This window comes from Salvia miltiorrhiza, chromosome 3 (assembly GCF_028751815.1).
Source record: "Salvia miltiorrhiza cultivar Shanhuang (shh) chromosome 3, IMPLAD_Smil_shh, whole genome shotgun sequence".
NCBI lineage: Eukaryota > Viridiplantae > Streptophyta > Magnoliopsida > Lamiales > Lamiaceae > Salvia > Salvia miltiorrhiza.
Window position 1 is genome coordinate 63579924 of NC_080389.1, and position 17766 is coordinate 63597689.

A 17766-nucleotide genomic window follows, 5' to 3' on the forward strand; every position below is an offset into this window, starting at 1 on the left:
TAGAGATAGTTATATTTTAGAGGAACTGTACAGAACCGGACGCAAGCGAGCCGGAGGCGGTATGAAGTTTGTGTGTTTAAATAGACGCTGAATCCATATGGAATTTTCCAAAACTCTGACATGGCGTCCCCTCCTAAGACCCACATTCCGCTGCCTCCGGACCCTGGTAAATTTTCAAATCCAATTTTTTCAAATAATATTTGTGTTTAATTTGATTCGGTGTTCGTAGTTAATTTGTATATGCATTTGCATTGATTTCACCGGTTGTTTATCGCTTGTATGAAATCGGTGCTTTAATCTGATTAGTGAGCTGAATTTCTGGAACTAATGGTGAAAGCTCGGTTCATTTGATTACTAGATTTGTGTGTTTCAAAATTTAGGCATTTTATTTGATCGCGAGGGAGGAAGTGAAGTGATGATTTAGGCGGATTGATTTTGGGGTAGCAGTTCGTTTGGATCATTTGAGCTTTTGCTTCTCGTATGATTTTGTGGAATTTAGACTAAGCGTTAAGAGAAACATTTAATGTTGCGTGGCTGTTGGAAGAAGTTGAAATTATTGAAAATATGATTTCATAATATAGAGCGGATTGCTCATTTTTTTGAAAGTGAAAGTTACTGGTCATTTGATCTGATAAAATATATGTTGTTATTGAAGAGGCGAAGCTTGGTTGTGTTTTGTGGTCTTTTGATTTGTGTTCGATCCATTAATTACTATAACATGAGTATTTTTTTTCAAATGCATTAGGACAGTGGTATAGGGAAGTGCTATCTTAGTTTGAAATAGTAGGAGGCAGAAGTTTGACGATATAGTGCCTTGTTTTTGGAAAATGCATGACATGCTGCTATAGACTAGTCATTCCAGCAAGAGTTTCCTGAACAACCTGATTTACTACATGTTAGAAGTGCATTCTCTCTTATTTTTTGCAGGTGACAAATCCTTAGACAGTGAAGCATGTTTGCCTTCAGTTCCTATCCATGTTGTCACCCATGCATCTCAACTTCCGGAAGAATTCCTACACCCTTCATGTGAAAAACAATTGGTCATAGGCTTTGATTGTGAGGGGGTTGATCTTTGCCGGCAGGGGACGCTTTGTATTATGCAGGTTCTTACTTCAATTCTCTTAAAGTAATGTGTTTATATTTGAAAAGAAAACGAGAATAAATTCTGACTTTTAATAGATATTTTCATGATAATCTTTTGATGCTTAGTAAAATGAACAGTAAATTTGTATGCATGAGTGATAATTCATGATTTCCTCATCCCTATTTCTGTCTAGTTAATGCATATGATCTAGTCATAGAACTACTTTAATGATACATGTTGGTTTTCTTCTATTTTTTTCTGTTAACTAGCTTTAGTAATTTGAAAGAAAAAAACATGAACAAAACCTTTGATTAAGTGATCATACCAAGGTGCTGGTTCATGCTTCTATTCCTGGTAATAATACCACTCCTTTATTCATCTAAAGAAATGCCATTGTTAGAGAGAAAAGCTCTTTCGCCTGCCAAAGCTCACAAGTGAGGCTTATGTAATCTCAACTAATAGCATTATGTTATGCAGCTTGCTTTTCCAAATGCAATATACCTTGTTGATGCCATTGAGGGTGGAGAGACACTTGTGAAAGCCTGTAAGCCTGCACTTGAGTCTAGTTACATCACAAAAGTTATCCACGACTGCAAACGAGATAGTGAGGTCTCTTGGTGATTTGTACTTGTCCCTCCCTTCCACCTTCATGCACCCCAAAAAATTCTATAATTTTTCCATACATCCTTTTGTATGTTGCAGGCATTATACTTTCAGTTTGGCATTAAGCTGCATAATGTTGTGGACACCCAGGTTTGTACTTCCATTTGTTGTTGATGTGAGAAAACTAATTGATATAATGTGAATAATGACTATTATTGCCTAAAATCTATTGTCTGCATTGTTGTTCGTTTTAGCAGGGAATGTACATGAACTTTCTCTGTCGAGAAAAAGATGCAATTAATACTAATTAACCTTCTATCAACAAATAAGAGAACTACTTCTCATGTACTAATATTTTTTATGTATAAATAATCATCTTAACTTGACGTGTACATACATTTATTTAAAGAGTTGTGCTCTCATTTCGTGCCATCAACTGCTGTTTTCTTTTCTCACTTAGTTTTGATGATGTGTGTCTGTATGCATTGCTTGCATGGGCAGCTTTCTTCTAACAGGAGAATTGAGCTGCAAAGCAGTGTCGCATTATCATAACTATTGTGCTTTGTTCACTGCCTTCAATAACTTATGGAGTTCAGAAATCTCTCTTTCGATTGCTAGATTTCAAATGACAAACCTATTCTCATCCTTTTATATTTATCACAAGCAGATTGCATATTCTTTGATTAAGGAGCAAGAAGGGCAGAAAAGAGTGCCAGATGACTACATATCATTTGTTGGCCTGCTTGCGGACCCTCAATTTGGGGGTAATTGATTTGTTCTGCACTGTTATTCTTATTACACTTTCTGAACTGGAATATTTTGGGTGTGGATCACCTGTTGCAAATTTTAGTCGGTAATTGTTCTGTGAAAATCTGTTGATGTGGATGAAAGGCTCTAGGAATGAGGTCTGATGCCTTCAGCTGTAGACTAACCTGTTATGTAATCATTTTATGAAACTTTATACTTAATTATCACTATTTGAAATGAGGTGAATAGGATAGGTTATGTGTATATATCTTCTAAGAAATACATTAGAAATAGTTAGATTGATTGAATGAAACCTGAGTAGATTACCCTTTCCAATTTTGGTTACAGTTCGATCTATTAATTTTGGCAGCCATTAAATATCAAATGCAAATGTATGAACTACTCTTATTGTTGATTCATGCATATAAAAACTGACTAAAAAGTGTGAAAGAGCTGAGCTACTGAAGCTTTATCTGTTGCATAACTGATTAAGCTTCATCATACTCCCTCCGTCCGCCAAAAGTATTCCACTTTGGCCTGGCACGGAGCTTAATAAAATGTGTGATGATGTTGATGTAGTGGAGAAATGGCCCCACCACTTTATGAGATGTGTGGTTGAGATTGAATTTGGGGTGGGTTTTTTGTAAATAAAGAGTGTTTGTAAGGATAAAATATAAAGGTGGATGGTGGGACCATGGCTTAAAAAGGAAAGTGGAATACTTTTTGCGGACGCCAAATATAGTAATTGTGGAATACTTTTGGCGGACGGAGGGAGTACTTTTTTTAAAACTCATTCTGTGTGGCTTTATATATTCCTCTATGCTGCATTTGTGCTGTTTATAGCTTGCTGTTCTCACGGTTTTGGACTGTTTTTTGAGTGTTTCCTCCTTTGTTTTCTTTTCCCATATCCTTGTATGTTAATGAGAGGAATTTAACCCAGGCATATCATATGTTGAGAAGGAAGAAGTTCGTGTTCTCTTGAGGCAGGTTTGTTTTTTATCCTTTTATTTCTTCCTGGTAGTGCTTGTTGTTCATGTAGTTGATCAACTACATCAAAATTTAATGGATGTGCATTGATGGAAGTCAATTCAATTAGAATTTCAGAATTTGCACTTTTCTGACATCACACTTTAAGTCGTTGGAAGAAAATGTTGAGCTCCTTATGTTCTTTACTTTTGGTCGGATGCAGAAAGCCAATGGCATTTTGTCTTCTTACTGCCAAAAATGCGCTTCATTGCAATACTTGAAAATCTTCAGAACTATGGCTTATAACTTCTGCCTTCTAGTCTTTGCAATTTGCATTGTCAATGTCATTCTGCAAGATGCTAAGCCCCTTCCATATGCGTGGATCAGAATGAGATTCAAGCTAAATATCTGAAATGAATTCCCAATTTCTGCTGGTTTTACACTTAAATGTTTGAAAAAATCTCCCTCGGTAGTAGCTGAATGATAAACTGTTTGCTGCTTGCCAGAGTCTTGATACCTTGTTTTGCTTCCCAGGACCCCAATTTCTGGACATATCGACCATTGTCCGAATTAATGGTCCGTGCAGCTGCAGATGATGTTCGCTTTCTTCTGTTTATCTACCATAAGATGGTGGAGAAGTTAAATGAGAGATCCTTGTGGTATCTTGCAGTTCGTGGTGCACTTTATTGCCGCTGTTTCTGCATCAATGATAATAATTTTGCAGATTGGCCAGCATTGCCTCCTGTTCCAGGTATTTATTATACAATGCCATGGATGTTTCTTGTTTACTTTATCTCTCGAGCAGTTAATAGATGGGTGTCTAAGCATGTAGACATGAACTGTATGCTATAACCATGAATTGCCACAAATTATATATTTATTTATAAGGCTCTTTGTTAGGAAATATATGAATTTTGAACAGTAATAGATAGAAATGCCGGCATATAGAAAATGCAAATTACAATTTGCAGAGGTTCCTTAAATATACCTTTTAATAGCTCTGGTAATCGAGCACTCGTAATACTAGAAAGTGAATGATGGATCCTAGTATTTACTATTTTCCAATATGAATAAGGCTGGGTGAGCTCAGAACTCGGTGCGTATCAGAGTACATATGATGGGCCTATCACATGATCGTGTAGATTATAAGTAAATATTGTTTTCATAAAGCTATTGTGTCACAATTTGTTTGATTTGCCAGTGCATTTGGATTACCTTATGATGGAGTTATAAATTTTTTCTGTGATTCAAATCTAGTGAATAATTAATATTTTTGGGTTTTGAAATGTCATAGTTGAGACATAAGTGAGTTGCATGCATCTAACTTTAGGTCAAAATTGCTCAAGTAGTTCATTATAGGTTTTTTGGGGAGCTGCATTTTGTGTATGTTTGAGTGATGATCTGGCCAAATTATAAATTCACATTTGGTACTATCAACATTTATAATATACTCCCTCCGTCCATGAAAAAGAGTCCTATTTGGGGTTCGGCACGGGTTTTAAGAAAGTTGTTAAAGTAGATGTAAGTGGAGAGAGAAGTAAATTTATAGGGGTAGTGCTAGTATGACTTTTAAAGCTCTTAAACCTCAATTAAAATTCAGATTTCATTTCCAACCATTTAAGAATCAAACATCAAACATTAATTTCAAAATTAAAGTGTAACTATTGAAATATAGTAAGTTCATCAATGACAAAACGATAAAAAGATTTGCTGTCTCAGATAATTCAATACAAAGAGCTGAAAATACTAAGAAAATTTCAACCAAAATCAAGATAATCGGTCCAGCCCCAAAGCAAAACAGATTAAACAGTTTGCTGAATCACAAACTCACAATCACTTCACTTGTACCTACTTCTTGTCTTCCTTCTCAGCTTCGGCTGCCCTCTTGGCTCTAACACCAACGTGGCGTGCATTCGTTCGCTCCAGACGCAGCTTGTCGTATGCCTTGAATGACTTCATGTCTTGTGTGATCTTCACAAGCTCAACATTTGGTGATGAGCAGGGGGACGACGGGGAGCTCCTCCTAGCTCTGTACTGCTGCCTGTAACTATATTAAACAAGGCATCCAATTTCATTTCCAACAATTTAAAACTCACACTGATTTCCAATTTCTGGGTAAAGAAATTCAGCAGATTCCAAACAAATTTAAAGCAGTTTGAGCAAACAAATTCAACAACAAATTCGATTCCATCAAGAAATGAATTTTAACGACAAATTCAAACAAAATCAACAAATCAATTCCACCAACAAATTTAGGAAATTACAATAACAAATTCAACAAATCAATTCCACCAACATATTTAGGAAATTCCAACAAGAAATTCAGGAAATTTGGGAGAAAAAAATTCGAACAAATTTAAAAAATCGAATCCAGTAACAAATTCGAACAAATTCAAAAACAAATTCAGTAACAAATTCGAACAAATTCAAATCGAATCCAGTAAAAAATTCAAACAAATTTAAGAAATTCCTAACCAAATCGAGACACGCTAGCTTCGCCTTGAGGCTACTCACGCAGGCAGAGCATAGGTGGAGCCGGAGTCGCGGACAACGGCGAGAGGTAGGGCAAGAGCGAGTTCCCGTGGTGCTTTGAGAGAATCGAGACCGGTCGGAGCACTGGCAGTGGACGGGGATTCGAGCTCAGAGGAAGACGATGAATTTTGGGAGACAGCGTCTTAGGGTTTCGAGCTCAGGGAGAGCGAGGCGGCGAAATCAGTGAGGCGGCGACGACGACCTAGCTGCTCGCCGGAGGAGGAACCACGATGGCAGATTTGGTGAGAGAGAAGAGGTGTGAGTGTCGTGTGCGTAAAGGAGAGAAGGAGAGAATGAGAGATTTTTATTGTTAATTGAGATTTTTAATTAAGTTTAAGTGGAGAGAGTTTTTAATTATTGAGGTGGGTCCTCAATGGCAAATGAAGTAAATACATAAAACTATAAAGGGTGTAATTGTATAAAAAGTGAAATAGGACTCTTTTTTGTGGACAAAAAAAAGAGGGGAAACAGGACTCTTTTTCGTGGACGGAGGGAGTATGTTATATGGCAAGACACTTTGTGATCTAATACTTGCTTCAATGCTGCAGAAACTCTAATTGCTGATAAGCAAGCTCCGGAAGAAGAAACCCTGTCTGTTCTTGATGTTCCACCAGGAAAGATGGGATGCGTAATAGGAAAACGAGGAGCTAATATATTGGCAATAAAGGAAGGATGCAGGTATTCCTTGAGACAAGTTATAATCTGTCACTTTTGTTCCATTTGTGACGGCATCAAATGCTTATCATGCCAACATGCTGTATATAACAAATTATTCCCATTATGGTTATGGCCGGGTCCACTGATCCACAAAATAGGTGGTCTATGCACTTGCACTGGATTGAATTTTCAACCGAAGAAAAATTGTGAAATTAAACCCATTGAAATCTAGGCTTGCTTTTGGTACTTGCACCTTCAGATGCCAATGAACATACCTGTGAAATAACAACACACTAATTGTGTGCATTTATTAGTCTAGTGGTAGAGGGGTTAATGTCTAACTAAGGCCAAAGGTCTCAGATTGAGTCTCCACCATGACGGGACCTTAAAAAATTTATGTCTCTTCAAACACTAGTCACCCCTATATATGCTTACGTCTCTTGTTTGTTAAAACTTGGGAACGCTTTGACCCTTCCTTACGATGTATATTTGCAGCGCTGAAATCTTCTTTGGAGGTGATAAAGGTCCTCCAAACAAGGTTAGTATTTCACTTACCATGACTGTAAATGCTATCTTGCCAATTAGCTTACACCTTTTTATGTTCATTTGGAAGTTCTATTGTAATAAACTTATTCTATATTTAAAATTAAATAAAAATTCTCTTAGGTGCTTTAATTAATAATGGGATCTTCTAAGTGATGTCACAAATCCTAACCAGTTAGGCCACAATAGTTACATTTGATGAAACACAATACTATGCCCTGTTGTTACCCTGCATTCCTCTTTTTATGTAAAACTAGATCTCCAACATTGAAAAGAATGAAAGTTTCTTTTCTTTCTCCCTTATATTGTGAAGTCTCACCGTGCTCGTTTTCTGCAATAGCATAACCTTTTCCGGTACCTCATTTGCGCGGCTTTGGTGCAGGTCTTCATAATTGGCCCAATTAAGCAGGTCAAAAAAGCAGAAGCAATGCTAAGGGGTAAAATGCAACATGTCTACTACTACTAGAGCTCGTTGTGTACATTAATAATCCATGTAAGGATCTTATGCTTGTGAAAATGTGGGCGAAAGCAAATCTAGTCACATCTATGATGATTTGTAGTCATCGGGCTGTACCGATGAAGGATCTTTAACTTCTCAAAACTCATTTGCATTTTAATCTGCATCGTATCCTTCAAGTCGCATGCATCTTTAACTTCTCAAAACTCGTTTGCATTTTAATCGTCTGCATCAAGTCATATGCATCTTTAACTTCTCAAAACTCATTTGCATTTTGATCATCTGCATCGTATCCTTCAAGTCGCATGCATCTTTAACTTCTCAAAACTCATTTGCATTTTAATCATCTGCATCGTATCCTTCAAGTCACATGTCTTTAATAGATGCATGCTTTTTTCTTTTCTTTTTGAGAGCCTTATGCATGGCTTTATAGTTAGTTGCCTAGGACTATTTTCAGAATATATAAAAAAAAATTAAAAAAAATTGAGTGTCTAGTGGTTTGAGAGTGAGAGAGCCAAACATCAGAATGAAAATTATGACACTGATTTATATGATAAGGAGTCTCCAAATAAAGAGCATATACTTTGCAGCGAAGTTTCTGCTAAGGATTTTCATTTTTTCTCCCTATAATAGCACATGAAGCAACACACAGTAACAATATGGGCAACCCGTGCACTATACAACGTCGTGCATTATCGTGCCAAAAACCCAATCGTTGATGAATTCCGAAGGCGAAAAATATAACAGACAAATAATAGCAGTTTGGAGGAAGAAAAATAACTCATTTCTGGAAACTCCCGAATTGGTTCTGTTGGCTGCTTAGACTCGAGAAGAAGTTATCATTTGTCGATGTCGATGTGGGCCCGGATTTACCAAGCATGGGTCCACTGCCCATAGGTCTGCCCATGTAAAATGAAGGCAAAGCTCCCTTGTCTTTCTCTTCTGATGGATCAGTCAACCCACCAACGATGCCGACACCCGCTAGGTTAACCTTTTTAGCTGCAATACAAACATCACCATCAATAACTAATCACATGAATTTCCAAGTTCTGTTTTTTCCAGTATTATTGGGGGTTTTGATATATAAATTGTGAATTTGATTGTGTTGTAATGTAATACTTACGTGCAGTTATGTTTAGGTCGATTAATCCACGACTCAGAGAATCTGCCCATATTCCAGATTTGACTTGAAATTCTTTCTTGGGTGGGGGAGCGAAGGTTTCAGGAGAAGCTCCCTTCATATTACTATTGCTCCCTTGATTGGAAGAACTCTGGACCGACGAAGGATCTGTATGAGAAGTGAAGACACCGAACGGGTCAGAGCTATCAAAATTGTTCAGTGGAACATTAGCGAATGGATCGGAAATGTTGCTCGTTTCATCAGATTTTGAAGCTTTGCTGTCAATTTGGGAAGCTGAATTAGGAGCAGCGAAAAAATCCATTGTTGTAGAAACAGCAGGAGTAGGGGCCAGCTGAGAGGCAAATAGATCGACATCAAACTGCAGAAAGCCCCAGAACAAGATTTTAAGCATTTTCAAGATTTAAAAAATGCAATAAATGGCGTAGTCTTGTAAAATTGTGGTGAAACTGAACCCTGAGCAATTATAAAGGTGCCTTGCCCTTTGCTGACATGCTACGATAGCGTTACCTGAGGCTCGGGATTTTTCTCTGCAGCTGGTTGAGGAGTGGCTGATACAAAAGCAGCATCAGCAAATAAATCAACCTCCGGTGGATCATTGTCTAAGGAAGTAGACTTATCTGTTGGAACAGATACCGGGACATCCAAGAAGTCACCCATAAGATCTTGCCCGAAAAGATCAACTTGTTGGCTTCCAGAAGACGGCTCTGTTAAACAGAAAAGACCATTGCATAACTTTCTCAAGGTAGGTGAAAAAAGTCACGTATAAATTGCATATAAACTAAGCAGTGAGAGAGCAAATCCTTAGGGGTTTAAACATCAGTAGCACTGAGAAGTTACAAGTGCCAAAGTGTGAATAGAAATCATAGGATAATGTTATGCAAATAATTTTATGGCTACTTAAGTAATTGAACGATTTCATGTGTCCTTACCATCTAAAGTTCTGATTGAGTCAGCATAGTGTCTTAGTGATATTCAAAATAAACATTAAATATACCCAAGGTCACTACTAACTCGATATCAGAAGTTTAGAGCTTAGCGAGTGAGCAAACATATAAGTCCATTCTTTAGTCCCATGTTCAAGTGAAAATGGAGCAGCAGTATCATTTCCACATAAATAGCATCAACCTTCATTATTAAAGCTCTCATCCAGATACCATTCTACAAAAGCATTTATATTTTCTTGTTGGTGCACTAAATAGAACTATGACATGTGAGTTAAGTGAACTAAAGCTATACCATTTCAAATTTTCTCTTAACAAAATAAAGAAGTCCAGGCAATGCAGATAGGAAGAGATGGGATTAAAGCACTGTAACTTACTGGCACCTGACGTCCCTCGAGGATCAAAATCATCAAAGTCTTCGTCGAATTTGTTTGAAGATGTATTTTGTGAAGAAACTGAAACATATTCATCTGGCTTGCTGGTTTTTGATGCACTAGCAGTAGGAGAGTCTTGATCCGTGCTGCAAAACATTCATGGAATTCAGAGAGAAGAAAGCAAGAGCGCTATCAAGTAAAATCAGCAGTGACTAAATTTCAAACTTAAGCCAATCCATAGTCCAAAACTCAATATCTATCCAAGGACTTTGTGCCAATATATCATCTAAGATATATCAAGATCCTTCAATTCAAGAGGGAAATTACAAATTTATCAATCAAAAACTTGACTTCCATGAGGGAACATCCCCATGGAAAAAACAATTGATTGACTATTTTGGCAGAGTTGTAAATTGGCTAAAATGTGCACATGGGAAAAAAAAATTCATCCATAAAACAAGAAAGGGAAAACTTCTGTATGTTAGAATGCCCTCATCATCATTTCAATCAGCTAGCAATCCATATCCATATAATAAGACAAATGCAGTATTTCACATAGATAAAGTCCAGAAGAATAAAGCATATATGAATAAAATGACAGCCTCCTTCAAATCATGCACCAGTGACGATAAAAGCTGTGATATCGTTTAGAGTTGAAATTCATAAAGAAAATAAAAGAGAAGTGTAAGCTAAATTGCACAGCGATATATGAAACAACACAAACCTGCCATTACGAGATGACTTTTTTTTCGAATTAGTGATCGTTCCATATTTATCTTCACCAAATTCATCCTCCTTATAACCAACATTAAATGATTCTTTGTCTTTTGTATTACCAAAACCTCCATATCGATCACTACTAGTAGAGCTAGAGGTGAACGATGCTGTACCGGATTTGAACGTTATTCCAGATGACGAAAGTCCAACATACCTAGCAAGCAATGACAAAGTTCATGCACCACCAGAAACAACGGACTGAAAAAATCAGAAGCAATGAAACAAGAAATTAGACCTCAAGCATAAACTTACTTATCACGATTCGCAGCAGCTTTATTCCTGACTTCCTGCATTTTTTCTTTATTATTCAGAAGAGCCACAATAGTTTCTGCTTTTTTTCTCACATTGATCCCGACATCCTTTCCACTTGGCTCCACATACTCAAAACTTGCCAGAGACTGGATATTATAAAATGAAATGAGGAGGACAGGAATCATATAGTGATACAACTTAAAACCTCTACCAGCCAATAGCCTCTAGATGTTTTGCTATGTTATAAAGTATATTAGTAAGAGTTGGTCAGGACTGAAGATACATACAGAAATCTTAAATGTATGTTCTATTATGTCATCAACAGCACGTTCTGATCCATGTCCCACCAGATACTCTATGACGGTCAACGACTAGCACCGAAAAAAAGAAAGAAAAAAGAAGTTAATCCTCATAGATCTCAAAGGCAATAACAAGGAAATGAAAAGCTTACAGACGAAAGTAAAAGAAAAGAACAAAGATGGGATGTTTGTTCATTTTTCCCAGAACAAATTTGATGTTGGTACCTTGTAGACAAAACGCCAATTCTTGCCAGTCTCAGTCAATCTTGTCCAGATGACATTCATTACCATCTGACATTCGGTGCTGCACAATATGCCAACAGATGAGAGGAACGAAAGCAAACGGGAGAGGATATTTAAGCAAATAAGAAAATAGCCAACTTTTGACAATTTTGTGAATGAAAGGAATGGAAAGTACAATTTCTTTGTAGCTTGTGCTATTTCTGCCAACACTGTGCCATGAGGACCCCAAGGTTCATCATCCGTAGCATCCAGAACCTAAAGTAAAAGACAAGTCAATAGCAATCCATATAGAATGCTGATTTTAGGAAATCACCAGTGATTGGCAGCACAAAAGATGCATGTTCGATAGTCATCCAATTGAATATGGTATTAACTCGTCACTTCAGGTATAAATTATTGCACTAAAGTTCAAATTGTAATGTAGAATGATGATGTTTCAGGTGAGCAAGGAGTTCTTTAACTGAATGGGTAACTGGGTATGCATGAAACAGATTCTAAAGGCACATTCGACAACTGAATATCAACAGGAGAAACTCATAACATCCAAAAGATATGAACTAGACTAAATACTCAATATGTTTTAAGGCCCCTTAGAATCATACACGGTCCAAAAGAACAGCATGATTCATGAAGTTATACATTATTTAGTACCAGATGATCAAAAGGGTCCTTGCTTTCTCAGCATTCAGCTCTTAACCACATTTACCAAACAAAACAAAAACTTCTAGTTTGGTTTGACAATAAAACAACAGCATCAATTGAATAACATAAAATCTACGGGGTAAACAGTTAACACTAGAAAACTCCTGCTTAAATATCATCAGAAGAAACTCAATATATCTGAAGATATGAGCTAGTGTAAGCATCCAATATGTTTCGAGGCCCCTTAAAACTATACATGGTCCAACAATAGCATGAATTAAGTATTAAAAGTTATTCAGTATATGACCAAAAGGGTACTTGCTTTCTCAGCATTCAGCTCTTGGCCGCATTTACCGAATAACACAAACCTACTACTTCGATCTGATAGCAGAACAACATAATTTAGGGGATTAACTATTAACATTACAGAAATCAGCTTCTAGCAACTTAAAACATCAGGAACGGGCACTAATATCAGTACACAATCAACTAAATCAGCTGAATTTACTAATTTGATTAACTGATCCGATACCAATACAGCACAAAACACATATAACCGACGAAATTGAGCTCAGGAAGTGGCGGAAATCACTTCAACATATTAGTGTTACCTTTTGTTCTATCTCTGGAACCTTCAACACCTTCAGATTCACCTCCCTCTTTCTGCATTGGAACGCAAAAGAATTGAATAGCGCATCCTTTTACAGTATAAGATTACTAAATACTCGAATCGTAAAATCGAGAATTAAAAGCACATACATTTCACGGACAGTTTGATCAAAAACCTTCATGAAATCCATGGCTGGATCTGCCGGAAGACGAGATATACAGATCGAATTCTTCAATTCGATAAGATCTGTGTATTGAACAGATCGATTGAACTAATTTGCGAATCGACGAAGCGACAGCACCGTCAAATGATTGTGTCACCGAAATGTGTGTTTTTTTGGGGGGTTTAGGTGCGAATTTATATATTTTCCGAGTATAGTTTTGAATTTACTTTTTTTGCCTTGCTTGAATTTGGGTGTTTTTATATGGACAAATATCGTATTATGTGGAAATATTTTTTTAATGCTATCGTAATGTTTAGTAAATTATGATTAATATTTAATGTTTTACTATTTTCATAATTATATCCTGAATAAATAGTATCAACATCTAAAATCTCACACGACATACCCAAAATTAACATTACAATACTCGTATAATAATACATGGCGTAGATTATTTGAAACATTTATACAAAATAATTTTAACATTGCATGAATTATATGATAAACTTAATAATTAAAGTATAAGAAATTATGCAAATTTACACCAAGACAATTTTTTTATGTTTATATACTTGAAAGTTGAATAGTATTGTTCAAAATTTTCGTCACCATACTATAATATTTATGTCAAAGAGTTGTCGAATAATTATTTTAAAATTATGTCAAATTCTTGATATTCTTACTCGAGTTTTAGGGGTCAAAAAACTCATTCAAAGATGAATGTGCAAAATTATTTAGGATCAAAATCGATAATATACAATAAAATTGAAAAAACAGTAATAATTTGTGATATATTTGACTATTTATATATAAATCAAACAAAAAATACTCGTAGCAATTAATTTCATTTTTTAATTTTTACTTTTTGAATTAGCAATTAATTTTAGTTCTAATTTTACTATGCTAAGACACTAAATCAAAATAGGATTAGACTACGAGGACCTAAACGCAAACTGCCCCAAAATCTTATCTGGCTCCAGATTCAATTGGTCTGTCACGCTCGTAAATCACAGCCCGTCATGATAGTCCCCCTACCTCAAGCAAATTGCAAAATACGAAAGAATTCTCTTCCAATCAGGGATTTCCATCCATTCCTATAATATTTTTTTTTTCTTGTTTACATTTTTTTTTTATAAAAATTTAATCTTTTAATTTTTCAAGAAGCAATCCTCCTGGCTGATCTCCCCATCGATTGAATCTGCAGGTTAGTGATGTTTGTAATTGAAGATATTTCACAGGTTAATTTGTTGGATTTTTGGAGCAATCCAGATGATTAACAATCGTGGATCAAATTGATGGGGTGTTTGATTTTTTTGCAGGGTTTAAAGATTCAATTCTGTTTCATATTTCTCTAGCTGGTAATAAATCATCGACGATGTTTACTAGAATTTTTGGAAAGCCTAAGCAAGAGACGAATGCTCTGGCAACGTTAGATAAGCTAAATGAGGTATGGTTTGCGATTTGCGGTGTTTTTAGTTATTTTGTTTATTTTTCAATTTAAAGCTATTGTAGAAACTATGATCTGATTTCTATGTCTAGATTGTATGGGAATTTATTCTTTTTCTTTCTTTTTTTTTGGTGTCAGTAAAATTGTAGATTGTGACTGCTTTGGCATTTTTATTGGGTATGATTATATTAAGTGCTTATTTCGTTCATTTTCAGTTTCGATGATATTTAGGTAAACTGAATTCGGAATGCGATTCTTGTAGTAACTTTGGTTTATTTTAGATTGGGATGTACAACAGAATACCACAAAATGCTATGTGAACTTATATTTCATGCATCAGTTGGTGATCAAGAAGACTGCATTATTTTGTTTCACAAAACTTAATTATGAGGATCTTGGAGCTGGATTACTTGGCTTGCGACTCTTTTTGTGGTTCATTCACTGTGGTTTAGATGAGGTTGATAAGTGACGACTAAATAGGAAACCTATCATCTGATTCTGTATTCTTACTAATTTGTTGTGTATCTATCAGATTGTGTTCAGTTAAATATTTTCCAAGACTTTTTGTGTTTGTGTTATTGTATTCAATTCTGTGTATTATGTTGAATGCTGTATTGTGTGCAGACTCTTGAGATGCTGGAGAAAAAAGAGAAAGTTCTCTTGAAGAAGGCTGCCGCTGAAGTTGAAAGGGCCAAGGAGTTCACTCGAGCTAAAAATAAAAGGGGTATGGTATAGTGATGGTAACTTATGAGAAGAACTTGCACCTTCATTCTTTAGAGTGTTGGAGTTAAGTTTATGTTCTTTTTTGTAACATAATGTAGATCATGTATCTTTTGACGTAACTCCCTGAGCTTGAGTTTTATTGTTTCTTGGAACTCCAGTAGAACATTCGTACCTTTTAAATTTATATTCTTGGTCACCATAAATTTCTGAGGCGTGATTTGTTTGAACCTTTTGCTCTAGCACTCTAAGGTGACAAGGTTCCTTGTCAGTATTAGAACCAAAAACTTTTGAAAAGCTTTCCACCTATATAATTAATCATCCTTGGATGACATGTATTGGTTTTAGTTGGATTTCAGATTGCTTGACTAATGTAATATTCCTAGTAATTACTTTAACTGCACTGCATATCATACTTTGTGATAACCAACACAAGAAGATGTCCTTTTTCACAAGTGTGTTGCTTTTTACCTTTTTGTAAAACCGTTTTATGCCATCTTACTATACTGCACTTCTATTGCGCATTTCTGTTTATGTTTCTCAGTGCTGACTACAATTGCAGCTTGAAAAGTTACTGGTTGTGGATGTTTGAGAAGCATGTACTGTTTTCTACGATTGTTTTTATCACCTATATAGAGAGATATGATTCGTTTTCCATTCCTTGAACATGCAACTCCCCTTCAGAATTTCTTAATCCAGTCATTTGCTTCTCCTCTCTGTCAAGGTCTTAAATATTTTCACCGTGAAATAGGGCATTAAGATGTTTGTTGTCCAGCAATATGGTGTGGCATTGTTGGGATCTGTGCTTGTAACCTTGTTAACTGAATTTATCAAACTGAAGTGATACCTTATTAATAAAGCTCCTCTGTGAAACCTGTTTATAGCTGCAATACAATGTCTGAAGAGAAAAAGGCTTTATGAACAACAAATTGAACAGCTTGGAAATTTCCAGTTGCGAATTCATGATCAGGTGATCTTTATGTATAAATGATGCTGCTTACCTGTTAATGATTCTATCTGATGTGGCCTCTTTTAAATTGTGCCTATAAAAGATGATAATGCTAGAGGGAGCAAAAGCTACCACGGAAACTGTAGATGCTTTGAGAACTGGAGCAGCTGCAATGAAGGCTATGCAGAAAGCAACGTAAGTTATCTTGATTTATATCACATGTTTTGATTGCTAAGGGGGCGTTTACTTTTCATGAGTGATAAGATACATGATTGAGTATTTTTATACTCTACTAGGATTTCTCCAATCCCACACTTTCAATAGGATATAAATCATGCAAAACTAGTTCAAATGATAGAACTTATCAACGGCCTTGGGATATCCCAAAGTTCCAATCCATCTTTGTAAACAATGGATTAGCCTATATTATTTTTATCTATCTGGGCTAATCCTCAAAAAGTAAATGCCCTCCTAAGTATATGTTGATACGAACCAGCAAATGTAGAGTTTTCAGCTCTTGACAAATTTGGCTACCTGATTCCACTCAAACTAAGGCCTTAACAACACTGAACTCATAATAGAGAAGCACCGATAAGAAACAAAAAAATATTCTAGTTTTTGACTGGAGATGCTATATTGAGATACAACAACCTCGATCTGGTGAGCAGTGCATTCTGTTTGCTCATATTTTGTACTGAACTTTGCTGGTTTAGCAATATTGATGATGTGGACAAGACAATGGATGAAATCAATGAGCAGACTGAAAATATGAAACAAATTCAAGAAGCTTTGTCCACGCCTATTGGTGCAGCAGCTGATTTTGATGAGGTATGCTGTAGTTTCTGATAACTTGTCCATCTTCTGTTTCTCCCTCCAAGTGAGTATTTCTTAACCATTTCCTTCCACTAGGATGAATTGGAGGCAGAGCTCGAGGAACTCGAAGGAGCTGAGTTGGAGGAACAGCTCTTGCAACCCGCAACAACAGCTCCTGCTGCTCCTGTCCGAGTCCCTGCAGGAAGGCAACCAGCGAAGAAGGTTGAAGATGAGGATGATGAGCTGGCCGAATTGCAGAGAGAGATGGCCCTTTAAGGAGGTCATTTTCTGACGTATGCTTAATAATTAATACGGTCAATTCTATCCCTGTGAATATGTTGTTTATCTATATATGTTGTAGGCATGCAACAACAATCTTCTTTTGAGCTCCTTCTACGATTGCTGCTGCCTATCGATCAGTTATTGACAATGTCGTATCTCTAGGAATAATCTATGTCTGAAGTGATCCTTATTCGCAAGTTTATGTCGGTTTTTCTGCTTGATTTCTGTTAAATTTCATTTCTTGACTATTGTTATTTTGATGGCTGTGGCTTGCAGATTTAAACCCCTAAATCCAGAGAAACTGTAAAATACTTGCTGTATAATGGAGAGTCGTAGCTTGAGCTGCTGTGTCCATATTTTCAGACCAAATTTCAATCTGCATTTTCTTTGTTTGGAAAGAAAACTGTATATCAAGAAAATTTATTCTTCAATTTGGGAGGGAGGGAGGAAGTTTACTGCTGCTAGCTTTCATTATAAGATTTGTGACATTATATAATTTATCCAATGATTGTCATTTTCTGTCA

General features: G+C 36.1%; 3 protein-coding genes and 1 long non-coding RNA gene across 6 annotated transcripts; 2 read left to right on the plus strand and 2 right to left on the minus strand.

Annotated features, from left to right (window-relative positions):
- The first annotated feature begins 8 nt into the window (after nt 1–8).
- LOC131015410 (uncharacterized) lies at nt 9–7749 on the plus strand. 2 transcript variants are annotated; one of them, XM_057943794.1, is made up of 10 exons: nt 9–166; nt 928–1103; nt 1562–1693; nt 1787–1837; nt 2355–2451; nt 3375–3421; nt 3935–4151; nt 6481–6610; nt 7085–7127; nt 7515–7749. In XM_057943794.1, exons 1-10 carry the CDS (start codon nt 121–123, stop codon nt 7596–7598), a joined length of 1023 nt encoding a protein of 340 aa, XP_057799777.1. In that variant the 5' UTR covers nt 9–120; the 3' UTR covers nt 7599–7749. The 2 variants fall into 2 exon arrangements, with proteins under 2 accessions (XP_057799777.1, XP_057799776.1); XM_057943793.1 differs by having other exon boundaries at nt 106–166; nt 901–1103.
- On the minus strand, nt 5063–6271 carry LOC131015487 (uncharacterized). The gene is made up of 2 exons (XR_009098547.1): nt 5876–6271; nt 5063–5447 (listed from the first exon to the last, which is right to left on the minus strand). It is a non-coding gene; the product is annotated as an uncharacterized LOC131015487 (long non-coding RNA).
- Nucleotides 7750–8114: 365 nt separating the features above from the next.
- Nucleotides 8115–13255, minus strand: LOC131015364 (clathrin interactor EPSIN 1). Its single transcript, XM_057943740.1, has 11 exons — nt 13018–13255; nt 12870–12921; nt 11792–11871; nt 11599–11677; nt 11362–11445; nt 11075–11220; nt 10770–10976; nt 10049–10191; nt 9238–9434; nt 8713–9088; nt 8115–8588 (listed from the first exon to the last, which is right to left on the minus strand). The coding sequence occupies exons 1-11, from the start codon at nt 13056–13058 to the stop codon at nt 8371–8373; spliced, it is 1623 nt and encodes a 540-aa protein (XP_057799723.1). The 5' UTR covers nt 13059–13255; the 3' UTR covers nt 8115–8370.
- A 703-nt stretch (nt 13256–13958) lies between these two features.
- On the plus strand, nt 13959–17766 carry LOC131015447 (vacuolar protein sorting-associated protein 32 homolog 2-like). Of its 2 annotated transcripts, none has more exons than XM_057943858.1 (8): nt 13959–14235; nt 14351–14478; nt 15103–15202; nt 16083–16168; nt 16251–16342; nt 16861–16975; nt 17057–17240; nt 17519–17766. In XM_057943858.1, the coding sequence occupies exons 2-7, from the start codon at nt 14407–14409 to the stop codon at nt 17234–17236; spliced, it is 645 nt and encodes a 214-aa protein (XP_057799841.1). In that variant the 5' UTR covers nt 13959–14235; nt 14351–14406; the 3' UTR covers nt 17237–17240; nt 17519–17766. The 2 variants fall into 2 exon arrangements, with proteins under 2 accessions (XP_057799841.1, XP_057799840.1); XM_057943857.1 differs by having other exon boundaries at nt 14033–14235; nt 17057–17253.